At 39.0% G+C, this 25,271-nt stretch overlaps 5 protein-coding genes across 8 annotated transcripts; 2 read left to right on the top strand and 3 right to left on the bottom strand.

The window, feature by feature from the left end:
* The first annotated feature begins 8,223 nt into the window (after nt 1-8,223).
* LOC126784230 (cysteine-rich receptor-like protein kinase 25) lies at nt 8,224-12,153 on the top strand. The gene is given in 5 exon segments (XM_050509711.1): nt 8,224-8,623; nt 8,868-8,999; nt 11,244-11,481; nt 11,601-11,751; nt 11,881-12,153. Coding segments are annotated over 5 exon segments (1,194 nt in total).
* Nucleotides 12,154-12,239: 86 nt separating this feature from the next.
* Nucleotides 12,240-12,928, bottom strand: LOC126782159 (GTP-binding nuclear protein Ran1B-like). The gene has a single exon (XM_050507342.1). The coding sequence runs from the start codon at nt 12,855-12,857 to the stop codon at nt 12,426-12,428; it is 432 nt and encodes a 143-aa protein (XP_050363299.1). The 5' UTR covers nt 12,858-12,928; the 3' UTR covers nt 12,240-12,425.
* A 394-nt stretch (nt 12,929-13,322) lies between these two features.
* LOC126782181 (protein CHLOROPLAST VESICULATION) lies at nt 13,323-14,236 on the bottom strand. Its single transcript, XM_050507375.1, has 2 exons — nt 14,092-14,236; nt 13,323-14,006 (listed from the first exon to the last, which is right to left on the bottom strand). Exons 1-2 carry the CDS (start codon nt 14,190-14,192, stop codon nt 13,664-13,666), a joined length of 444 nt encoding a protein of 147 aa, XP_050363332.1. The 5' UTR covers nt 14,193-14,236; the 3' UTR covers nt 13,323-13,663.
* A 1,244-nt stretch (nt 14,237-15,480) lies between these two features.
* On the top strand, nt 15,481-17,912 carry LOC126782180 (probable protein phosphatase 2C 57). 4 transcript variants are annotated; one of them, XM_050507374.1, is made up of 4 exons: nt 15,481-15,868; nt 16,261-16,467; nt 16,601-16,812; nt 17,158-17,912. In XM_050507374.1, exons 1-4 carry the CDS (start codon nt 15,737-15,739, stop codon nt 17,720-17,722), a joined length of 1,116 nt encoding a protein of 371 aa, XP_050363331.1. In that variant the 5' UTR covers nt 15,481-15,736; the 3' UTR covers nt 17,723-17,912. The 4 variants fall into 4 exon arrangements, with proteins under 4 accessions (XP_050363331.1, XP_050363330.1, XP_050363329.1 ...); XM_050507373.1 differs by having other exon boundaries at nt 16,258-16,467; XM_050507372.1 differs by having other exon boundaries at nt 15,481-15,886.
* Nucleotides 17,913-18,034: 122 nt separating this feature from the next.
* LOC126785035 (pleiotropic drug resistance protein 1-like) lies at nt 18,035-24,535 on the bottom strand. Its single transcript, XM_050510610.1, has 24 exons — nt 24,239-24,535; nt 24,021-24,141; nt 23,837-23,925; nt 23,676-23,760; nt 23,443-23,602; nt 23,282-23,358; nt 23,122-23,175; nt 22,943-23,033; nt 22,513-22,814; nt 22,113-22,394; nt 21,674-21,990; nt 21,442-21,602; nt 21,232-21,335; nt 20,983-21,139; nt 20,790-20,897; nt 20,567-20,697; nt 20,154-20,486; nt 19,769-20,059; nt 19,607-19,690; nt 19,383-19,516; nt 19,077-19,304; nt 18,810-18,981; nt 18,473-18,727; nt 18,035-18,379 (listed from the first exon to the last, which is right to left on the bottom strand). Exons 1-24 carry the CDS (start codon nt 24,487-24,489, stop codon nt 18,122-18,124), a joined length of 4,245 nt encoding a protein of 1,414 aa, XP_050366567.1. The 5' UTR covers nt 24,490-24,535; the 3' UTR covers nt 18,035-18,121.
* Between the last annotated feature and the right edge of the window lie 736 nt (nt 24,536-25,271).

The following is a 25,271-nucleotide window of genomic DNA, read 5'->3' as shown; positions in this document are numbered from 1 at the left end:
CTTGGTTGATATGCCTAAGCAAACCAGATGTGCCACTCTTTCCTCAACATTAAAATCCCCAAACTTCCCCCTAGGACAATGGATGAAATATGCCATTCTCTGAACTCTCTGGATTACTTTACCATGAGCATCTTTTACTCTCTTAATTTTTTTCATACTCTTTGAAATGATCCCAAACCATACTAGTACGTTTTGTACCTAGAGAAGAAGACTCACCACCCTCACTTACATAAACAACATGTTCAATTACGCTTAGAGCATGTCCACTGGTAGCAACATGTGTTTGGCTTGAAGCAGGTTCGCTTCCAACTTCAACTAGGTCTAGAGGAGTAGGAGATGCTGTTGTTGAAGAACTCCCAAGACCAAAAGCAGAGGGATTAGGCCGAACCGAACCTGATTTATTTCCTCTAGCCATCCTTAACCAATCTGCACCATAAATGTTAATAGAAGAAGTTTAAATGTTTAATGACTTTAATCAGTAATCCTCTTGTGAAGTGTTAATACTTAATAGAAGTCCATATAGATTGGGAACAAAAAATTTGAGATTATGTCCTAAGGATGTCTAGCTTAGGAATGCAATCTAGTTATCTAACACATATGTGGTTCATGCAATCAAAAGGTCATTCAAGAATTTGGTCGAACAGTTTTATCAGCATAAACACGTACTAGATCAATATCACATCTAGCATCGGTATAGAACAATCCACACCAAGTGCAACAACATCGAAACAATTCAATATAGAAACAAAAACATCATAATTGGAATGAACTTATCCGAACTCTGGGATTCTGAGAGCTTCGATTGAGATTTGAAGGAGAGGAATGAAGTGGAGAGAATGGAGGTTGAGGCTATGAGGGACAAAAAGGAGGTCAGAGACGGCGGCGATGAGATCAGAGGAGGTGCGGTGGAGGATGTGGAAATGGCCAGCGAGATGGAAGAGAGAGCTCCGATTGAAATTGGAAGGTGAGGAATGAAGTGGAGAGAATGGAGGTTGAGGCTGGGAGGGATAGAAAGGCGGTTGAAGATGGCGGCGATGAGATCGGAGGAGGTGCGGTGGAGGAGGTGGAGTGGCCAGCAAGATGGGAGAGAACTTTGAGAAGGATGAGCTCTCTGGCTCTCTGTTGAAGATGAGAATGAAAAGCCAGAAAAGGAATGACTGAATGAGGCTTACTGAAGAGTGAAGACATAATCTTAAAATCAAGAGTGATGATGAGATTAATTGAGATATTCAACGGTTAGGATTAAAAGTTATATAATTGTGGGACGAGACATGACAAAGGGGGATAAAAATTATTCGTCCTACGTCCCATCCCACTATTATGAAATGAGACAGGATCGGAACGAACGTTTTTGACCTCCGTCCCATCCCTATGAATTTCGGGACGAGATCGATACGGGATCAGGATTTCAACGTTTTATTCCCACCCCTAATAAAAATGGATTAAGAGAGGATCCTCCTCCAACAAATGGAAAACAGTCAAACACAACAGAATTTTCCTAACAATATCACCTTTATGGCGGCTGGGCCCAAAACAAAACCTGGTCACAGGACTATGCGGTGTAGGACTTTAGGACTCCAATCAGATAACAAGTAGGAGGGTAATTATTTTGTGTACCCGCCACATCATGTGGCACTACTATGTAGTGTACCCAGCCAATCATATTATGTCATGGTATAATTAACATGCACGCGGTGAAAATGACAAAAATTTATTTATATATAAGAACCAATAAGAAACAAGCACAGTAAAAAATGGATTAATAACACTAAGGGTGTACGCCACGTGAGATATGTGGCAGGTATATATAATAATTTTTCCAAGTGGGAAAGTTCATCATTCTAGTCCCCTAACACAGTCCAATTAGTCCAATCAATGGTTTGATTTTAGATATATTTCGATTAAGATGTTCTTCAAAGTTAGAATATAGTAGTATTTTATTTCTTTCTTAATTAGTTTGATCGGCCGACGGCAGCATAATATGGATTTGCCGTCCTCATCAAGCTTTAAACTCTTCTTGTCATTGATTCAACTAGTGTTACTTGTAGCTCATGCTCTCCATCAACTGGAATTTGGGGAAAACTTTTGTTCATATGAGAATGAGATCAACAATACCACTAGAAGCTCGATCTTACAAGACATACCTAGACCATCTTCTCCATACTCTCTCCTCTTCCAACAACGGTAACGGCTATGGCTTTTACGCACAAGGCCTTTGTTTAGGAGAGTACATTTGACAGACGTATTTGCCCCTCAAAGTTTTCCGGAGAGTATACCATATAACATAAAATATAACGACATGTACACATTTTGAGTCTGAATAATAACTTCAAGCACTATTTTAATTTTTCTAAAAGAAATGTACTGATATTTAGAGTGGTCAAGATGACAGGTACCGCTTTTAAAATTTTACAAGATGTTATACACTAATACATTTTTTTAGAAGAAACGTAACACACATTTTGGTATAGAAACAAAATGTCATTTGCAAGACAGAGAAGCAGTTGGGTTTTTAGGGAACACAGTCAACACACGTCCCATAATAGTAATTAAAAAAGCAGCTGGCGGGCACGTACCAGTTGCCGGCCATCAGACCGGCATGCAAACTGATGAAACTATGACGGTCAAGGTGATTTTGCGATGGTCTGACGCGTTGCATAAATTAAATCCCTTAAAACTGCAATTGGCAGCTTAATTAATTTCTTGAATCTCCTGCCCAGCTGCGGTTTGTCGGAGAACGACAAGCAAATTCTGGTTTCATCATCATCGTTAAGCTTTGGATTCTTTCTGTCATTGTTTCAAGTCATTCAACTAGTGTTGCTCGTAGCTCGAGCCCTTGCCCAACCGAAATTACGGCATCAATTGTGTTGGGAACCGATCAACTCTACCGCTCACGAGACAAACCTCGATACTATTCTCCTTTCTCTCTCCTCTTCTCTCAACGGTAACGGTTACGGGTTTTACAACTCCAACTCCAACGTCAGAGGAACCTCCGAAGAAGTTATTTATGCACAAGGCCTTTGTAGAGGAGATCTTAAGGCCGACGATTGCGCTAGTTGTCTTAAAGACGCCACATATGCTCTTAGGAAAGTCTGTCCTAATAAGAAAAATGCCATTGGATGGTACGATGAATGAAGAAAAACAAAGACATCAACACAGCTGTTTGGGATTTTTCACTCTAGAAATTGTATTGATGGTGTTGATATACATGGAGATGATAATATATATATATATATATGAGAACCGTAAGAAAACTACACTATTAAAACCACTTAAAGCTAAAACAGTATGGTATTAACACTGTAGCAACAGGTAGACCATGCTTCAGCCATGCTACAACAATGCTGAAGACACAGACACACAGGTTGAGTGAAACCCCTTCATATCAATCACTACACATCATGCTGGATGACATATTATTTCAACACTCCTCCTTAGGCTGGATCTAGCAGGTTGATAGATCCAAGCTTGCTGAGAATTTTCAAAAAATGTGGAGATGCAAGGGACTTAGTGAAGATATCAGCAAGTTGATATTCACTTCTAGTGTAGACTGTCTGAATAACTTTAGCTTGCACTTGTGATCTGATGTAGTGACAATCTACTTCTATATGCTTTGTGCGCTCATGAAACACAGGATTAGACGCAATATGCATTGCAGCTTGGTTGTCACAGTGAAGCGAGATAGGTGCAGCTGATGTAAAACCAAGATCAAACAACAGACTTTTAAGCCAAATTAATTCACATGAAACAGAAGCCATAGCTCTATATTCAGCCTCAGCACTGGACCTTGCAACCACACTTTGCTTTTTACTCCTCCAAGTGACAAGATTTCCTCCAACAAATGTGCAAAAGCCAGTGGTACATTTTCTGTCAATTGCATTTCCTGCCCAATCAGCATCAACAAATCCAACAATGCTACTGTGACCATTATTTCTGAAATAATTCCCCTACTAACAGAACCTTTAAGATACCTCAGAATACGATTCACAATACTCAAATGATAATCTATAGGAGCATGCATGAATTGGCTAACTATGCTGACTGCATAAGAAATATCAGGTCTAGTAATAGTGAGATAAATCAATTTTCCCACTAGCCTCTGATAGTAGCTGATATTAGAGAGAGATGTACCTTCACAATCAAGCACAAGCTTACTGTCAAGAGGAGTTCTAGCTGGTTTGCACTCGAGCATTTTTGCTTCTTTCAGTAATTCAAGCACATATTTTCTCTGACATAAGAACAATCCTTTTGAAGAAGAAGCCATTTCGATTCCCAAAAAATATTTGAGAGCTCCAAGATCCTTCATAGCAAATTTAGCCTGAAGAGAATATTTAAGAGAACAGATTTCATCACTACTATCACCAGTAATAATAATATCATCCACATAAATAAGCACCATTAATTTTCCAGCACTACTGTTTCTGACAAACAAAGAGGAGTCTGCATTACTGCTTGTAAAACCAATATCTTCAAGAACTGAACTAAGCTTAGCATACCAAGCTCGGGGGGATTGTTTCAAACCATATATGGCTTTGTGCAGCTTACAGACAACATCAGGTTGACAATATTGATCATGTCCAGGAGGGAGCTTCATATACACTTCTTCTTGCAATTCTCCATGTAAAAAAGCATTTTTTACATCCATTTGATGTAAAGACCAGTTCTGATTTACTGCAATAGACAACAACACTCTTACAGTGTTCATTTTAGCCACAGGAGCAAATGTTTCTTTATAGTCTACACCATAAGTCTGAGTGAAACCACGAGCAACCACTCGAGCCTTATGCCTTTCCAAAGTCCCATCTGCATGAAGCTTAGTTTTGTAAATCCATCTACTGCCAACTGCATTCTTGTCTTCAGGAAGCTTAACAATGCTCCAAGTATGATTTTCATCCAATGCTTTAAGTTCTGCATTCATTGCTTGTCTCCACACATCATGCTTACTGGCCTCTTGATAAGTTTGTGGTTCAATGCAATCATCAATTGCACTTAAAAAAGCATTATGAGCATTAGAAAATTTCTTACAGCTCATATATTGTGCCATTGGGTACTTGGAAGTATATGACACATAGTCCTTATGCCTAACTGGAGGGTTTCTGATGCGAGCAGGATTTCTCCTAGGCAGAACATGTATATAAGCTTGGTCAACAACATCACCAAGTTGGTCAACATCACCTTCTTGTTGTTGGAATTGCTCATTTCCATCATCAACTTCATCAAAAACTGGAACTTCATCAAAATTACTGTTATTCCTGGACAAATTAGGATAGTTACTGATATTCACATCAGTACCTATGTTTGGTAAAGGAAAAAGATCTTTATAAAACTCCTCCTGAGAGCTAATATCCAATTTCTCAGAAAAATAAGGAGTTGACTCATCAAACTTCACATCCCTGGAAACAAATTTTTTCTTTGCAATTGGATCATAACAGCAATATCCTTTCTGAGTGGATGAATATCCCAGAAAAACACATTTGACTGCTCTAGGATCAAGTTTATCTCTATTTTTGGCTTGAACATGGACATAACACACAGAACCAAATATCCTCAAGTGAGACAGATCAATCTTTCTATCTTTCAAAACTTCAAGAGGGGATTTAGCATTCAAAACTCTACTTGGGTAGTCTATTAATGATGTAGGTTGCAGTGAGTACAGCTTGTGACCAAAATTTCTTGGAAACATTAGCATGAAACATCATTGCCCTGGTCTTTTCAAGTAAGTCTCTATTTTTCCTTTCAGCAACACCATTTTGTTGAGGAGTTCCAACACAGCTAGTTTGGTGAATTATACCATTTGTGTTCAAAAACTGAGACATCTTGTGAGACATATATTCTGAGCCATTATCAGATCTTAAAATTTTAATTTTGGATGAGAATTGAGTATTGACCAGATCATGGAAGTTTTTGAAAATATCAAACACTTCACTCTTGAATTTCAATAAATACAACCATGTAATCCTAGTAAAATCATCAATAAAGATTACAAAATATCTAAATCCATCAAAGGATTCTAGAATAGGTCCCCAAATGTCTGAATGGATGATTTCAAATAGATTACAAGCCCTAGAAACAGAGAAATTGAAAGCCAACCTAGTAAGCTTGGAGAAGTGACACACTTCACAGTTCTTGATTTCTTGACTAATAGAAGGAAACAAAATGGACAACACTTTTTCTGATGGATGAGCTAAACGGTGATGCCAAATTTGTGTCTCGGGATTTCTACAGGAAGAGACTTGAAACGCCTGAGAAGGTTTAGAAATGTAATACAGGCCATTCAAAAAACAACCTTCACAATCTTCTTCTTGGTGTTGATATCCTGAAAAAATTACACTATGAGGAGAGAAAATGACTAGACAATTAAGGATTCTAATGATTCTACCCACATACAACAATTGGAAGGGAAATGAAGGAATATATAGAGCTTCTGACTCTATTTGATCAGAAAATAACTTAATTTTCCCTTTTCCTAAAACTGCATCACCCTTCCCATTTGCAACAGAAACATGTGAATATAATTTTTCAAAATCATGTAAATTCTCAAGTTTATTTGTCATGTGATCTGTGGCTCCAAAATCTATAACCCAATAATTATTCTCAGCATTTACTTGAAGTACAGTTTTAAAGGCAGTCAAGATACCTGAAATATCACTGTTCTTCACATGATCAGCTTCAGCAAGGAAATCAGCAAAATTGCTCAACAAGGCCATGTGATTTTCACTGCTACCTCCACCAATTTTCTGTTTCTGTTGAAGATACACTGAAAAATCATTAATTAGAGCACATGGATTTGTTGTAAAATCCACATATACACCAAGCTTTGAAGGAGTAGTAACCAAATTAGCTTTGTGACCATTGTTGTTCCATGCTTTACCCTTGAGGTCTTTCTTGGCTTTTTCTTCCAGATACTTAACTTTAAGCTCTGGAAACAAAATCCAGCATTTATCTCTAAAATGATTACCACCACAATGAGTACATTTTCCGCCAGCCTTCATCCCTTTATCAGCATGTTTGAAACTAGAGATATATGCACTTGACTCAGCATGACTTGACTTTACCTCAAGATTCATAACCATCCTTCTAGTCTCCTCTCTTCGTACAGTACTGCAGACGGTTCTAAAAGAAGGAAGTTCAGAATTCATGAGAATATGGCTTCTCAAATCTTCATAATCTGGACTGAGATTAGCAAGGAGTTGAAATATCTTATCTTCTTCAGCTCGTTTAAGCAAGATAGTACCATCAACAGTATGAGGTCTATAAAGATCAAGCTCATTCCACATGCTAGTTAACTTTCCAAGATACTGAACAAAAGAATTACCTTCTTGCTCAAGACTAGCAATATCCTTTTTTAACTGAAAAACTCGAGCAACATTATTTTGATTTCCATAAAAATCTTCAATATCTTTCCACATAGAACTTGCTGAAGAGGAAAAGTTGAAGATACCTGCCATTTCAGGCTCCATGGAATTGATAAGCCATGCTCGAACCAGTTGATCATTGCTAAGCCAATTAGTAAACTGATCAGATCCAACATCTGGAATAACAACAGTCCCATAGATATAACCAAGCTTCTGTTTGCCTCCAAGAGCTAAAGTTACAGCTCTAGACCAGTTCAGATAGTTGAACTGATTCAATAATGCAGAACAGAGACGTTGGTTTGTGTTTCCATCATTGTCTGAGGATATAGAACTAGAATTGGAAACAGTACCAAAGGGATTAACAGATGAAGAAGTTTCTTCTGTCATGATTAAACCAAACAACAAAATGAGCACAAAAAAACAGTCTTACAAACCAAAGAGAATCGGAAGCAGAGGCAGGATACTAATGATGCTGCTCTGATACCATGAAGAAAAACAAAGACATCAACACAGCTGTTTGAGATTTTTCACTCTAGAAATTGTATTGATGGTGTTGATACACAGGGAGATGATAATATATATATGAGAACCGTAAGAAAACTAAACTACACTATTAAAACCACTTAAAGCTAAAACAGTATGGTATTAACACTGTAGCAACAGGTAGACCATGCTTCAGCCATGCTACAACAATGCTGAAGACACAGACACACAGGTTGAGTGAAACCCCCTTCATATCAATCACTACACACCATGTTGGATGACATATTATTTCAACAATGAATGCACTCTACGTTATTCGAATCAACTCATGTATGGGAAGCTGAAGTTGGATCATGTGGCATGTCTTTGGAACAAAGAAAACGTGATGCCAACACTAGTGGATGAGTTCAATCAAAAGAGTCGGGCCTTATTGAAAAGATTGTCTAATGAAGCTGCTCAAGGAGGTGATGATCGTAAGTTTGCTGTTGGGTGGCAAAACACAAGCGCCCCCAATATAACAATATATGGTGCTGCACAGTGTACTCCAGAATTATCAGCCCGAAATTGCACTAAATGCTTAGATTTCGCTTTAGATTTAGCAGGCATCCCAAAATGTAGTTTCAGCCGCAGAACATTTGGAGGGAGAGCTAATGCACCCAATTGTAACTTTAGGTATGAAACATCTGCATTTTTTGACATCGCAATTGCGGCACCCACACCCTCGCCACCATCAACAACAATAGCCACTCATCTTCCTTCTCTTCCTCCTCCTCCTCCTCTGCCAGGTATAAATATTAATTCCTTACTCACGCATATACAATTTACTTTGCCACCATAACGGGAGGATTTATTGTGCATTGTTTTTTTTATTTGCATATTTGGGATATGATAGCATATTATTTGCTCCAAAAAAATTCCTTGAATCTTTTGGTTCTGGAGTATCTCTTTACTGCTCCATCTTTAGGTTATGAGTTTATCCACGTACAGAGAATGCTCTGAGTAAGTAGAGAGAATTCTTGATTTTCACAGGAAGGAAGAAGCAGAATACATCACTCAGAAAAGTCATCATCACTGTGACAATTGTTGTTAGTCCGGTGGTACTGATTGTATCCATATGGATTTATTGGAGATTATTTAGGAAGACAAAGGGAAAGTTCAAAGGTAATTAGTATGCATTTCATTACTTCTCCATTAATTGCTCTCCATAAACTAAATTACTAAGATGATCATGATCAACTACTCTATACTGAGATAAGCACCTACATGCATCCGGACATTCAACTAGAACCTTAGTTTACTTCAATGAACGTGATGAACTTACAGTGTATGATTTTTCTCGAAATGATGATCATACCGAGAAGCAGATGAAATGAGCAGAGAAGCCTTGCAATTTGACTTTGACTCCATTAGAGTTGATGATCATACCGGACATTCAACCCATCTGTTACCCAATGTCACAAAAATATGGGTACTCATGAGACCCAGGTAACTCATCTGTTACCCTTCATGCAGTACACCGGCAGACAGACTAGAGCTCTAACTGAATCGTAACTGTCACTCGGCAGAGGCTAGGTTCTGATACTGCCAACACGTCCGAAGGAAAAACGTTTTAACATGACTCAAAGTTAAAACCACGTATAATACAATCCTAACATGTTATTGTACAAAAACCAAGCGACACATGCTCAATAAAATAAATATTGATACTATAAATAAACTCATTTGGAAATAAGAATATGACAGTATGTAATATAGCAACCCATATATATGTATTTTACTTACCATTTATACACATATACAACCCACTATATCATATACATATCATAGTTCGGTCTTTTAAATAATTATGAATCACCGCCAAGGGTAGACTCGTCATAGTGAGATTTACTCACCTTATTTTCCTCAGTGTAATTCCACAATACCGATAGCAAATCTTTCACTTGTTTTTTCGATCACCTAGTTGTATAATAAAGTGTTTAGAAACGTTACGTAAAACCTCAAATGCCGAATCAGTACTTACTGTTTACTGTTCAACGATTTACGGTTTTTACGTAATTAATGTTCACGTATTACTGTTCATGTACATACTGTTTTACGTATTACTGTACACCAATGTACTGTTTCATTTTAATTACTGTTCCAGTAAATACTAATCACCGATTTACTATTCAGAAAATTACTTTACAATTACTGTACATAAAATACTTTTACATTGTTATTGTATAAAAATTACTTTTTACATTTAATGTACATAATTATTTTTTACAATTACCGTACATAAATTACTGTTTACAAAATTTACTGTTCGGAATCACTATTCACGCGTCGCCACCGCGTGGCTTGCCCACCACCGCCCAAAACTCTCTCTTCTCATCTCCTCCACCCTTCCACGGCCTAATGCCGTCTCTAGCCCCACTCACTCGCCCTCACGCGCCACACTAGGCGGCAATACAAACTCTCCCTCCTCCTCCAAAACTCCATAAATCACCACAAACTTCACACAATCATGCATATAAATCGATTTAAAGCATTTCCATACATATATTGAACCTTAGAACTGCCGGGAAGTCGCCAGAGAAACTTGAACCCAGGCGGCGGTCGAATTCGTGCAGGGGTGAGGTGGCGGCGCTAATCGAGCTCCAACTGATGGCACCAGTGGCGAGGATCGGCGATGACAAGCTTGCCCGCGTGGTTTGGTCTCGCCGGCGAAGAGCTTGGACGGCAATGGAAGTTGCAGGATCCTTGGGTCGTCGCTCGAGCTTCACGGTGGCGAGAGAGGGTGCGTCTCGCTCGAAGTAGTCGTGCTTACGGCGGTCTTGGGAGCGGCGGTGAGAGCCACGCCGGCCGGAGGAGTGAGATCTGGGATGAGTTTTCTGGAGAGAGAGAGAGAGAGAGAGAGAGAGAGAGAGAGAGGCTACAGGGTGGGGCAGAGAGAGAGAGGGGGAGGGTTTCTGTTTTAGAAAACCCTATTTTCCTAAAAAAAACTCCTTTTATACATTTTTCAAAATCGGAAACCAACTTCCATCGACTATAACTTCCACATACAACGTCCGATTAAGGTGCGTGATGTGTTCATGAACTCGTATCGACGAGCTCTACAACTTTCGTGAATGAAGTTTTTGGAAACGAGCGACGGATTAAAAGTCGACTCCCGTGTTGCGGAAAAGTAATATTTTGAACTTTGAAATTTCCGAAAATAGTTTCGTTTCGTTTGACATCGTCTACAAAAGCAAAAAAAATGCGATTTATTTAATTTCTAAATTTACTAATTTCCAAGAATTCATACAATTTGAATCCGAATAGTCGGGATATTACAACTTTGTTACCAGACCAAAAAGATACAGAAGATCATTTATGTGATCGTCATGTTTATATACATGCATAGACATATCTTTTAATGTGCAGATCATGTTAGGCGCGGACATTTGGATTGGCATCATCGCTACAAAATCGTAGTAGGCATTGCACGAGGTCTTCTTTACCTTCATGAAGATTCTCGTCTTAGAATTATCCATCGTGACCTCAAAGCTAGTAACATTCTACTAGATGCGGAAATGAACCCCAAAATTGCAGATTTTGGTATGGCAAGATTGTTTGATTTTGATCAAACACAAGGTGAAACGAGTCGAATTGTCGGGACCTAGTAAGTATTAGAGCATGTAACATGCATGCACTAAAATTAGCAATATGATAGTATGATGACTATGATCACAGTTACAATTCTTTGTCCAGGTCAATTGACGTTGAACTATTGATATGCAGTTGATATATGGCTCCGTAAGATTTGGCGCGTGGACACTTTTCCGTCAAGTCTGATGTCTATAGCTATGGTATATTAGTGTTAGAGATAATTTGTGGACAGAAAAATAGTTCGTTCCGGCATGAAGATAGAACACAAGATCTTCTAAACTATGTGAGTAATGCACACCCATAACCATAAAGAATGTAACACAAATGAAGTTGGACTATGTATACAAGTTTCGTTCTTAATATCACCTCTTGATATTGTCTCTTCACGTACACATTCCCTAAAACTGTGCAGGCATGGAAAAGCTGGAAGGAGGGAACAGCTTCAAATTTGATAGACTCAATGTCAAGGACTGGTTCAACAAGTGAAATAATGAGATGCATACACATTGGGTTATTATGTGTACAACATAGTATAACTGACATAACAACCATGGCTGCAGTTATACAAATGCTTACAACAACACTGTCAAGCTCAGAGTGCCCTCTCAACCAGCATTTTACATGTTTAGTTGCGTCGGATCCTCATCGAGCGTGTCGATGGGTTTGGCGAGTAGCTCAGGACTGACAGAGTCGGATAGATCCAAGAGCAACAGCTCAGTTCATAAACCGCCCGATGAAGCTTTTTTTTTTTTTTTTTTTATACAAAGCCAATTTGTAATATAGAAATCAGACAAGTAAAACAATAGAGCTTGGCACCCGCAAATTCACATCCTCAATAACACAAGGAAACTCTTACAAATAGCAACACCAGCAGTTCCGTCTTGAAGAAACAGCCCAAAAGACCCACAAATATTACGAATGAAACCCACACACACACCCCACCGACAATCTTCACATCTACTCAAATGCATCATCGTCATTATCGGGGAGGGGCTGACTAGCAGCTGCAGCAAGCTCAGCCTCGTGCTGCTGATGTGCAGCCAAATCAATGTGAACTTCTGGAGGAGCCAGGGCAGGGGATTCAACAAAGTGCAGATTAGGATCCCCAGCAAGCTTCCTGGCGAGGTATAGGAAAGGCTTCTCAAAGCTACAGTTGCTCTTAGCTGAAATTTCATAATACTGCAGATTCTTCTTCCTGTGGAAAGTGACCTGCTTGGCCTTAACCTGCCTGTTCTTCACGTCAACTTTGTTTCCACACAGCACAATTGGTATGTTTTCACAGACCCTGCAAAGATCCCTGTGCCATGTTGGGACATTCTTGTATGTTAAACGGGCAGTAACATCAAACATGATAATCGCACATTGCCCATGGATATAGATAGTATCCATCTCTGAGCCCACCAAATTTCTCTTGCCCGGCAGTATCCCAACAGTAGAAGCGAATTTTTCCACAGTTGGTGATGAAGCTTCACTTACCAAGCTATATCCTCGCTAGTGATAGGAAAAGAGAACCATATCACTTTGATGACCTATAGTCGCCTAAGTATCTGGAACACGATTTGCGAAAAGGACATAAGAAACTCCTCATTGTACTTCTCTATTTCCGGTTCTTTCATCATGTGGTGTTGTACTACTACATGTACTACAAGTCCGACAATTCGAAGAGAATGAAAACCGGATATCAACTAATGAATTACACTACTACATTATGTACCAACTTGAATGGTAGTTTTGTGCTACATCTCTTCTTCCCTTCTTTTATTAGGAAATTAAATTCTATAGTGATACGTACGCTGCATGTTACGTAACTTGAAATCCTACTGCTACACATGAGTTGATTTTAGTAAAATCAATTATCTACCGCAAGATTTTCGATTGCATAGCATACAACATTGCACCACAAAACAACCCCGTTTTATTATTACAGACCGAATTGCTAAGAGAAACACTGATTACATTTTCTTCAGGACATACATAAATCAGCCTCAAGCGCCCCTTAATTTGCGGCTTCCGAGCTTGTTTCTTGTCATTTCTTCATAGAAGAAACAAAACAAAGGAACGTACTTCTTCAATCCCAACAATTGCTTGGGATGTCGATTTGTGTAATTCTGTATTGCTTGTGTTATATATTTACATAAAATTCTGTATTTGGTTATACATGTAGTACAAGTACTGCATGCACGACAGTGTACGATTTACATAGAAAAGCAACCGCCGCTACTCCTCCTAGCTATCATTATTTTCACAGCCGGAGCATCCTTAGTATTAAAGCCGACGATTTCCCATCTCCGGTGAGCCGACGGCCTCGGAAGGTTCTCCGGGACAATAGTCTCTAGCTCATTGGCTCTCCACTTGGGGCAAATTCTCTTCTCACTCCACTTTGCCACTTTCTCGCCCGACTCCATCACCAACGGCATACCCTTAGCTATAGCTTCATGGCTCTGGCCACTCCCTAAACCACTCATCTCCAACCCAACCATAACACAAGTCATGCCCACAACACATCTGCTACTCCATGATCCCCCATCGCTTTTGTTCCTGCACAAATCAAATTTTTACATTACTTTCAGTTGGATCATTACAGAACTAAACAAGAGAAAGGTACGAGGTTTCGATTACTTACCATGCAAGAACTTGATTCGTCTTTGGAGAGGAAGAAGGACCTGAGCTTTGAGTTGGAGGAGGCAGCTGATTAAGGCTGCAGCTGAAGCTCGACACGGCCATTTGTCTCTCTCTTTGATCAAGATCTTTATGCCAGAAGGAGGCAGATGATCGAATCATATATAGAAAGAGGAAGGTGGGTTCGGTTGTGTTGGGGCAACAGACAGAGACCGGAACAGTGAGGGCTTTCTAATAGGACACGTGGGTTGGACCCTCCATGAAAGTCGACGATATTTGCTTGCCGTCTCGAGCCACCGGTATAGGAGACGCGTGTAGGAATGAGTTTTCTGTAGCCTTGTGCATATGTAGGTGCAGCTTTCGCTTTCTGCTCAACGACAATTACTTGGCTTTCTGCATCTGCGAATTGGTTCAAGTTACATGTTGGAACAATCGTTGGTACACCTAATTAATGACCTACCTCATTCTGACCTTGGACTAATCAGCACATGAATGCTACCAAAATGATCGTGCTTCTTCGACAAAAATATATAAATATCGTGCTTCACCAAAATGTTAGAACAAGTCAGGTCGGATTTACAAAGTGGGATCAATCTAGATGAGGTAAATTGAATTCATCTTTGAACCACGAGTCTCCTTATTCATGAGAGAAATAGTTTTTTTTTTCATGAGAGCAAAGATATTAACAAAAAGTAAAACTAACTTGGCCATCAAGTTTGATGAGATCGTACCGCTAGTACTTATTCAAGTAAATGGTCATAATTTACTCTTCCACAAATTTTGGAGTTGAGCCTTACTTTTGACTGAGAAACAGACATTTTTTCATGTTTCTAAAGTCAACTTCGTATCTACTTTGTTATGCGCTTTTGATGAGATAGAACTTAGATACATAAATATGAACTTACTCCGTTTCTTTAAGTATATGAAAATAACTAATTATCATGCATCTCTTAACTTGTGTAATTCGTTTATGCAAGTTGTGAACTGAACTGATGATAATATTTTGGTCGCCAAATTTTGCTTATCATAATTTATACCGAAACATAGCTAATCGTACATACTCCCTATTAAATGTTGAATATGATCACATATACTCTGCATGCAAAGGAATCATACGTACGTTAGGTGAAAGATTTTGATAGTGACGCTTTCCTTTTTGGATAGTGATTGTTGATGAGGTAGTTATAAAAAGGACACCCACAATTTTACCATCAGTTGTCAGAAATATCTCCACCCGCAGTAAAAAGCCCGTGACCCCACGGATTTAAAGGGTCGAACAGTAAAACTGTAGCTTCACCACACGACGTCGTTTGGAGCCTCTCCTGAGAAATCGACCAGTTAAATCTCAGCATTGAGCTGAAAAAGACAGTGTCATCTTGTAGATCGCCCCAAATCTCTCTGCTTCTGGATCACACCGAATCGCTGCTCTCACTCACTCACTCGTCTCTTTCTTTAAAACCCTAATTCCAATTCTCTCCCTCACTCTTTCCTAAAACCCCCAAAACTCCCGTCCTTTTCATAAAACCCCAAATCCCCAGAATCCGGTCAAATTCGCCGCCAATTGCCTCGATTTTGCCGAAACGAAAGCGACCCTTTTCGCCTGAACTGAAATTCTCAGCTGGGTAGAGCCATAAATATGGTTTACAGTCATGGAAGGAAGTAAAGTTGCGAGCTTTGAAAATGGCAGTACGAGCGAGGGTCGGCCTCCGAACCCGGCGGCGTACTGGCGGTGCTACAGCCGCGCTGACGGTGTTCCGGCGGCCCCCTGCAAGAAAACTCTTGTTCGTCACACGTCTCTTGTGAAGCTTCATTCTCAGCTTCTTCAAGTTTTTAATTATTTTCCTTTGTGGGTTTTTTTTACTGTGTGATTTAGTTTGATCAATGATCAAATACCCATATGTTTATATATGCTTAATTTGCTGTTTAATTGATTAGTTCTTAGTTCCTGTTACGTAATCATGTTCAAGATGAGTTGTAAAGTATACTGCTTTGATCTGTGTTTAATTACATTATGTGTAGCTCTTGGCATTGTGACACTGTGTTTAATGTTTAACTTGCCATAAGTAGTAAACTTCTGTTCGGGGTACTGTTTTTGTTTGATTTGAGGAGTGTTTTGTATTTTTGTTTTGGGTGTTCGCACTGGTTTCTCAAGTGTTTAATGGAATTTTAGCAGGTAAGGGCGAAGGCGTTAGAGGTTACAGTTGAACTAGGAGTTGAAGAAGAGAATTATGAATCGAAGTTTGTTCCAATTGTGCGCTCCGGAGCGTGGACTGACATTGGATCTCGTTCAAAGATGGAAGATGTTTATGTCTGTGTGGATGATTTTATGCACGATTATGGTCTCAAGAGTTTTACTGATGGCCCAAGTGCCTTCTATGGGGTAAGCTTCTATTCTCGTCTGTTGAATTTTATACTTAATGCATATTATTAAAACTTGATCTATATCACTATATGCTGCTAGTTAAAATCTTGCTATTTTCTTCAATTGAATACTAATGTTATTGGCTGGTCAGGTCTTTGATGGACATGGAGGAAAGCATGCCGCTGACTTTGCTTGCTCGAATTTGCCAAAGTTCATTTTCGAGGATGAAGACTTCCCTGGTGATATTGAAAGGGTTGTAAGTTCAGCATTTCTGCAAACTGACACTGCCTTTCAAGAAGCCTGCACTTTGGATGCTACACTTGCTTCTGGTACCACTGCTTTGACAGCTCTTCTTGTTGGAAGGTAATTTTTCTTTTCCCTTTCTGTCAACACTCATCATTATTTTTCAATGTACATCAACAACTTCTTTGTTCATTCTGCTGTGCGGTGAGTTGCACATACATACATAGAGCTTCATTGTTCTATTATCTAAAGTTATATCTCATTCCTTGTACTCGGTACTTTCAAAGTCATTTTGATTTCATACATGCTTCTATTTGGATCTTACTGGTGTGGGTCTCTATTTACTCAGTTGTGAATGATCTGATAATTTGTTCTATGAGTTCTAATATAATACTTGATGAGAGTACAATTTGGTCAGTGTGTATTCAATACATTTATGTTTATTGATCTTTTTTTTTTTTGTAGGTTCTTGGTGGTAGCAAATGCTGGAGACTGTCGAGCAGTGCTTTGCCGCCGTGGAAAAGCAATAGAAATGTCAAGAGATCACAAACCTATATGCAGCAAAGAGATAAACCGCGTCGAGGCATGTGGAGGATCTGTTTATGATGGCTACCTAAATGGGCAGCTTAATGTTACTCGCGCTTTAGGAGACTGGCATATGGAAGGAATGAAGAGCAGGGATGGTGGGCCACTTAGTGCAGAGCCAGAGCTTAAGACTCTAAATCTAACAGAGGAAGACGAGTTCCTTATCATTGGCTGTGATGGAATCTGGGATGTGTTTAGGAGTCAAAATGCTGTGGAATTTGCTCGTCGCAGGCTTCAGGAGCACAATGACCCAGCCACATGTTGCAAGGACTTAGTCGATGAAGCTTTGAAGAGGAAGAGTGGCGACAATCTCGCTGTTGTCATAGTTTGCTTCCAACATCAGCCTCCACCAAATCTGATTGCCCCTCGCTCAAGAGTGCACAGGAGCTTCTCAGCAGAAGGGTTGAAGGAGTTGCAAAGCTTCTTGGATGACTTGAAACCTTGAGATGATGACGAAGGGTTTTGTTTTTCTCTTGTTTTTCCAATTTAAATTTTCCATTTTAGTTTTATTGAGATTCTTGAGTTCCCAACTGTAACATATGCGGCGGCTAGTCGATAACATAATTTGTTCTCCTTGTGTAACTCTGATTTAACTTGTTAGGCACTCCTTGATGGTTTTACTTCTTCTTTTTCTTTTCTTTTTTGTCAATTACTTTTGATATGATTTTATTTGGTACAAGGCATTTGCTATTGTTTTGTACTTTGTTCGTCCATGATGGTTGTTGGAAATGGTTTTCCCCTGTGCTCTTCTTAGCAGAGTAAAATCAATATATCGAATTCTGGAGCATTGCTCGTGTATTTTACACTTCGCAATTTCATACAAATCTGTTTTCCTACAACAATCTCATCGCTTTTGAAAGTTAAACGCTCTAATGGAATAAGCAAAGATAAAGCCGAACAGCAATGAAAACCCGACAACCACCACTGCAACGGCGTTCAGAAAATCGTGCCTGTATCCGAAGTAACTAGTCAAAAAATCTCCCACAGTCTCGCCCGTCTCGAGTTTCTGCTCGATGTCTCCAAACTGCGACGCGGCCAGTCCATACAAGGTCCAAGCAACAGGGCAAATCCAATAGTACCATTTCCACCATATAGGTATTCTCTGTCATAAACGCAATATTCAGTTCCATATATCAAGGAATGCTTATGTAACATTGGTATCTATCTGTGTGTTACGCGTATATACTAAACTTACCGATGGAGGAATGACAAATCCTGAGAAAAGGTTCCATATTGCATAGAAGGAAGAAGAAGTTATAGCAGCAATGTTGTGGTTGGGAGTGAGAGCCATGGTCATCATACCATAGAATGTGTAGTACAGTAAGGTGAAGAACATGAAGAAAAGGTACCAAAGGAACTTGGGAACTGTCCAATCGAATCCCATCATGGCATATACTATAACCCCATAAATAATTGTTTGAGTGAAAATGTAAGGAACCTCAATCATCATCTGCAAGAAAATGTGACTTGGTAAGCATTGACATGCATTGTGGATGATGAGAAGTTTGCACTTTGATGTCCTGAGGGTTTACCTGTCCAAATGCGTATGGCAAAGCTGAGTACATACCGGCTGCTCGTTCTCTGTAAAACACTGTTCTCTCAACGGCCACAATTGGCTGCACTGAAGCGGCATTTTGGACCCCGAGAAAGATGACAGCAGAATAGATAGAGCCCATTGCATTGAAGATATCTTGTTGCTTATTCCTGTCATCCTCAAACAAGTTTGGACATGTCGGAAATTAAGAAATTGAAACACTGAAGACCATTTTCATGCATTTTAAGTTAACTGTATTACATACCTTTTTGATCCAAGATCCCAAAATATCATACCAAACAGAAATGCGATAAATGTTGTGAACAAAAGTCTAACTGCACTATATGATGGATTTCGCCAGTAGGACCAGTATTGTTTCCATAAGCAAGCCATGCATTGTGTGTGGAATGATTGTGAGTACCGAGTAGGGAAGTACAGATCTTTAGAACCCGAGGGAGGTAAGTATAGTTCCTTGATTGTATCTTTCGTTCTCCTGCACCATTTATGATAGTGTTACATAACTTAATATCAACAAATATCTGAAAAGGACTTGAAAGCCAAGTAATCTCACTCGTATAGTTCTGATTTCTTGTACATATCTGTAAAGTTAACCCCAAGAGCTTCCTCTTGTGCTGCTGAAGTAATCTCCAACATCCAGGTTGCAGGATTATATCCATCTTTAATTTTAGGAACACCTTCGATTCCCTTCATGCAACAAAAATTTTGTTTTAGTACTTTAGCACTCTCTTGGCAGAAAAAAAGTTATGGTTTGCTTTCCATGCCAGTAGTCCGGACCTCAAAGTACTTAATCAGATGGGAGGAATGGAGGCCTAATGGACCAGCATATATCGGCTCACCTCCTAATTTGAGAAGAAGAAGCTGCAATGAAACATGAACTACTTGAAACATTTACTTGAATATCAGATTATTAGCTCTTCTCTGGAACTGATATCTAACCTCATCAAAAGATTCAAATATATCTATGCTAGGCTGGTGGATCGTGCAGACCACAGTTCGTCCTGTGTCCACTGTGTTCCGAACTGTTCTCATTACTATAGCTGCTGCTCTGGCATCAAGGCCAGATGTTGGCTCATCCATGAAAATTATAGACGGATTTGCAACAAGCTCAACAGCAATGGTCAGTCTTTTGCGCTGCTCGGTTGATAGACCAGTTACACCTGGTAGTCCCACAAGTGCTCCCCTTAATGAAGTCAGCTCCACAAGATCCATGACTTCCTCAATAAACATCTATATGCCATTAAATGTCAGATTTGAAAGTTTTACACACAACTTGTTAATTTTTAAGAGACCAAAAGAATGTCTAAGCTGTATTCACTAGTACCTTTCGAGTTGCAGAATCAACCTCAGGAAGTAGTCGAAGCCAAGCAGAAAACAGAAGGGATTCATAGACTGTAACATGAGGAGAGTGGATATCAGTTTGCTCACAGTAACCTGATATGCGAGCAAATGTTTCTTGCCTTTTACTGTACCCAGATATCATGATGCTTCCCTCAATGTATCCGCCAGTTTTCCTTCCGGCCAAGACATCCATTAGAGTGGTCTTGCCTGCACCACTAACCCCCATCAGGGCAGTTAAAACTCCTGGTCTAAAAGCACCACTTAAACCTTTCAACAGTTCCAGTCTATCCTCCTTAACTCCCTGAGCTTTCATTTCCTGAAAGGGCATAATAATTCTTTCACTCAGTGATTCACGTTATGCATGGAGGGTATTTCTAGTTCAAAACCAAAATGTACCTGCGGCATATCTATGGCATATCGGATCTCATCAAAAGAAAGGGAAAGGGGTTGGAAAGGAAGAACCATTCCTCGCTTCCTTTTCCCATTAGCAGAAGACAACGAGCTTGTTGCACCTTCTGTACTACCTTCTGCATTGTCATTGTAGAGAAGCTGTGCTCAAATACAGCATACCGAAGATTTATAACAGAAACATGGATGGGAGCTGAATTGTATGACTTACCAGAAGACTTATTTTCTCTTGACAATAGCTCAGTAAACTCTCCAGTTCTGTTACCATTTCTCTCTGCAATGCTTTCTTTGGACAGTACTGCCTGAGGCTTCCCAAATGCTGCAGCATGAGCTAAAATATCAGATCAATACATTTATACATCCAAAACTGAACTCATCAATAGCTTATGGATCATGATACTTACGATCAAGATATTGTAGAGCGAAAGTAATGATGATGTTGAACAGAAAAGTGTAACCAATTAAAGCTGCTACTCCAATCCAATACCAATGTGCTTCTGGGAAAATGCCATGAGACTTCAGGACCATAACTCCCAAGGAATCTGTAGAACCAGGTGGAACCTATAACATAAAAGCATTTCCCAAAAAGCATTCATCAGTCATTCAATCCTAAATATTCATGTTGCAAAGTATAATGAGAGATAGATGATTACATGGCTCCAACTCTTTCCAAGAAATTCATTTACAGCTATGGCATTTTGTCCATACATCAATGGCGAGACCCAGTACCCCCACAACCACCATTTTGGTACAGCCTCTAATAAAATAGAACAAAACAAAAAGAAGGTGAAGCAATGGAAGTCTAAATCACATCAGGATTCCAGGATTCATAAGTAGGAAGCTATCTTCTATTGTTGAATCACCTCGAGATAAGACAAATCCACCCAAAACCAATATCACAAGTAATGCAAAGGTTCCAAATGTGCTAGCAACAATTACACTTCTTCCTATTGCAGCCATGGATCTGAACAACCCGGATGCCATCTGGTTTATGCACACCAGTAACACGTACTGCTTGAGGAACCTGAAATGTAGAGCTTTCATCAAATCCTACACATTCTCTGCTCAAGTTGAATTATGATGTTTCTTTCTCACCTTTCAATATGTGGATCAAATCCTATAACATAATAAGTGATGATCACCCAAATGAAACTCTCTACTAAGGTGATTGGGATCTTGAGTATCCATCCAGGTATGGAGTATGCCCATGCAGGATAGAAGAGTAGGTCTCTTTGCTTGTAAAAGACGGGAAGTTTCATAATGGCCATGTTCAGCTCTGATATTCCATTAAACATAGCTACAATGACCGCAAAGAACAAAGCACCCAAGTAGGTTCCCCCATCCAATACAGTGCCTTTATGCATCTCAACTCTAAGAAATATTGTTGATGTAATAGACGCTAAGATGATAAGCTGAAAAAGGAAAGAGAAAATAAAGCAAAAAATTAGAACCACTGTGAAGTAAAGTGTCAATGTCTCAATAAACCTCTGTGTTGGTTATGGTCAAATAGTAAAAGAAAAAATGTTGTACTTACTAGGGCCAGTTTGAAAATGTAGGCAAATGAGTTCCTTTTCATGAGCAAAAACTCTCTAGAAACACAAGCTCTGAACAATTCCTTCTTGTTAACACCATATTTCTTAGCTGTTAAAGCAGCACGGTGGCTTTTAGAACTGTCAAAGGGACTAGCAAGCTCATCACCAAGTCTCTGACCAATATGAAATGCCTGGAATGCTTCAGCAAACTCACTGACAGTAACAAATCTGTAAGGCTCATGTAAATGTGCCCAATACTGCTCTTGATCTTTCCTGGATGTCACCTATATCAACCCCGCGAATAAACATGTTAACACATGATAGATAGTTATGGAGAGTCAGACTGGGGATTATTTAAATACTTGCAAGCTAGAATTGAAAAAATTTCATAAACGGAATTACCTCTTGCAAGAAATCAGCAACTCCTTTCCTCTCAGGACATTTGAACCCCATGAATTCAAAAAACTCAAGCACACCTTCACGTGGACCCTGATACACTATTTGACCATCTGATAGGAGAATTATATCATCAAACAGGTTATAAGTTTCAGGGGCTGGCTGTAGGAGGGAAACAACTGCTGTTCCCTTAAGGATATGGATGAATTGCCTGACTGAGTTTACTATTTGGAAAGTAGTTGAACTGTCCAAGCCAGTTGATATTTCATCCATGAAGAGAGCTCTTACTGGTCCAACAAGCATCTCCCCTATATCATTATTATCATGAATATTATAGATACCAATTTTAAATTCTATGATACAAAAATAATACATTCTGAAACTAGGGGGTAAAGAGAATGCCGTACGAAAATCTATAGCCTGATTAATGTCATACCTATTGTGACTCGCTTTCTTTCTCCACCGGATATGCCTCTTACCATTTCATCCCCTACCATAGTATTGGCACAAACTTCAAGTCCCAAAATCTACAAGAAATAAGCAATCAGAAATTATAACAATTCAAATTTATTAGTGTATACTATCTTCAAGCTGAAATGAATTTCAGGATGGTACCCTGAGAATATAGTCTGCAACTACACTACTCTCCTGCCCTTCTAATGCTGCTGCCTGAAGAATTCAAAAACTCAAAATGTTCACATAACGAAAACTTCAATTTTTTTCTCAAGTACATGAAAAGTTCTGTTCTTTTTGGCTCATCAATCTGGTTACTCACCTTTTGGTAGATATCAATGTCTGGATCAGGCTTGATATTTTCCTCCTTCTCTCTTCTGGACAATTCTGCCAACATGTCTACAATGTTTCCAAATATGAAATCAGGCCCTTGCTAGTAAAATTTATCAGATATACGGTGTTTTGAGTCTTTTGATGACTGACCGCAATTCGATCCAACACCTTGACATCTAGCTGAGAAAGCCAGTGTCTCCTTCACTGTCATCTCTCCTATGTGAAGATCATTTTGACTAATATAAGCCGATGTTCTCTGAGGTACAAATTCTGCTATACCGTGTCCATTATACGTGACTTTCCCAGAAGACTAAAGAATCATCAATTACCCTATTAGACAAGATTTTGTGAACTGGAGAAGGGCTATAGTTAATTGTTCTTACTTTTAAATCTTTACCGAGTCTTCCAGCAAGAGCCAATAGTAATGTGGTTTTCCCAGAACTTGGGGGACCTAAAAGCAAAGTCATTCTGCAAGAATTGTATTCTAAAGTGAAGTTTATGTATTGTAAAATCTAGAATGGATGATGATGATATGCAAACATACCTTTGGGGCTTGATGATGCCACTAACATTTTGAAGGATTATTAATGACGCCTTTCTACTTGGAAAAATGTGAAGATAATGTAGCCATCCCTATTGAAAGTTAAAATTCGAATATATGAGAACCAAACCTTGAGCAGAACTTCAGTGAATTTATATCCTGGTTAACATTACTAAAGATAAGTTACCTGTAACATATTGATGGCAAAGTTAAGTAGCGTAGGGAGTGCTCTGCTTCCCAAATAAACTTTTGCCTCCACAGCAAGATGCTCAAACCGAACTTCAATTGTTGGCATATCAAGTCCAACTCTGTATTAAAATTTGGAAAGAACAACACACACCCATTGAATTAGACATACCACTTTAATATATGGATATTAAAAGTCTAAATGTTCATGAAGTTCACCTGTCAATTCGGTTCTTGAGCTTTAACAAGAACTTCTCATTATCTTTCTCGGCATTGTTCACCAGCCTCTCCAACACAGTTTTCCTCTCAAGAAAGCCAAGGTTTTCGACGTCAACCTCCCTAGCTTGGCCCTCACCATCAATAAACAAGCCTCTCCCGATACGCAAACCAGTAGGCAGCCTCTCGATTGCAGCCCATTTGAGAGCTTCTTCATCATCTTCACCCCGAAAGGACCTTGAGAAAACTTCCATGGGGAGAGGTTTCCCACCTGCAATCTAAATGGTCTATACAACTACACTGTTTGCATACATATCACCATGAATAATATAGCTAAAACTTCTATGATGGCTAATTGGCTATATATGCTTTTGAACAAGTATCTGTGTCTTCCTGTCTGTCACTTTTCCCTGTCCACCATCATTCTTTTTAATATTACTGAGAGTAGTAGTGACGGAAAGTTTGATCCTACTCTATCTCTCTGTCTGTGAAGAATGATTCTTTAAGTTTTCAGGAAAGGAGAAATGGACTGATTATTTAAGTGTTTAAGTGAAAAAAGCAAAGTAGGTCATGATAGTTTGGAGGTTGAGTTTGGTCCTTGTATCAAGGAAAAGAGGGTACACATGATTTGCAAAACACATAAAGATTCTGGCCTAATTTGGTACGAGAAATTGTTTTTGAATTTGTCGTGAGAAATAGTAGTTGAGTTGTTTTCATTAGTGTTGTAAGAGTGAAAAACATTTTTTTGCATTTGGTAAGTTGTAAGCAAAATGACTTTTAGTAGGTAAATATTAATTAATATTTGACCATGTTATTAAAACGAACATAATAAATCATTCACCTTCTCTAAAATTATAGACTACGGGATTTTCCAGTTTTTTGGATAATTTTTTGCAAATATTTTCGTTATATTGTTTGGATAAATGTTAAAACTCTTCATATTAAACAAAATCCATCAATATTACACAGTAAATTTATGAACCATAGTTAAATAGAATCATTACACAATAGCTCTGTGTTTTTGATAAAACGGCTT

Source organism: Argentina anserina, chromosome 2 (genome assembly GCF_933775445.1).
Source record: "Argentina anserina chromosome 2, drPotAnse1.1, whole genome shotgun sequence".
Taxonomy (NCBI): domain Eukaryota; kingdom Viridiplantae; phylum Streptophyta; class Magnoliopsida; order Rosales; family Rosaceae; genus Argentina; species Argentina anserina.
The sequence above is the reverse complement of the archived record's forward strand: the minus strand, read 5'-3'. Positions and strand labels throughout refer to the sequence as shown.

What these genes read in the sequence shown, in the direction of transcription:
- LOC126782181 (XM_050507375.1), bottom strand. Translation starts at nt 14,192, where the DNA reads ATGGCCGTGTCGAGCTTCAGCTGCAGCCTTAATCAGCTGCCTCCTCCA. An exon ending in ACGAATCAAGTTCTTGCATG is followed by an intron (nt 14,007 to 14,091) that starts GTAAGTAATCGA and finishes TGATTTGTGCAG; the next exon opens with GAACAAAAGCGATGGGGGAT.
- LOC126782159 (XM_050507342.1), bottom strand. Translation starts at nt 12,857, where the DNA reads ATGGATACTATCTATATCCATGGGCAATGTGCGATTATCATGTTTGAT.
- LOC126785035 (XM_050510610.1), bottom strand. Translation starts at nt 24,489, where the DNA reads ATGGAAGTTTTCTCAAGGTCCTTTCGGGGTGAAGATGATGAAGAAGCT. An exon ending in TTGGAAAGAGTTGGAGCCAT is followed by an intron (nt 21,140 to 21,231) that starts GTAATCATCTAT and finishes TTTATGTTATAG; the next exon opens with GTTCCACCTGGTTCTACAGA. An exon ending in ATGCCATAGATATGCCGCAG is followed by an intron (nt 20,487 to 20,566) that starts GTACATTTTGGT and finishes ATGCCCTTTCAG; the next exon opens with GAAATGAAAGCTCAGGGAGT.
- LOC126782180 (XM_050507371.1), top strand. Translation starts at nt 15,737, where the DNA reads ATGGAAGGAAGTAAAGTTGCGAGCTTTGAAAATGGCAGTACGAGCGAG. An exon ending in TTGTTCGTCACACGTCTCTT is followed by an intron (nt 15,887 to 16,257) that starts GTGAAGCTTCAT and finishes ATGGAATTTTAG; the next exon opens with CAGGTAAGGGCGAAGGCGTT. An exon ending in ACAGCTCTTCTTGTTGGAAG is followed by an intron (nt 16,813 to 17,157) that starts GTAATTTTTCTT and finishes TTTTTTTTGTAG; the next exon opens with GTTCTTGGTGGTAGCAAATG.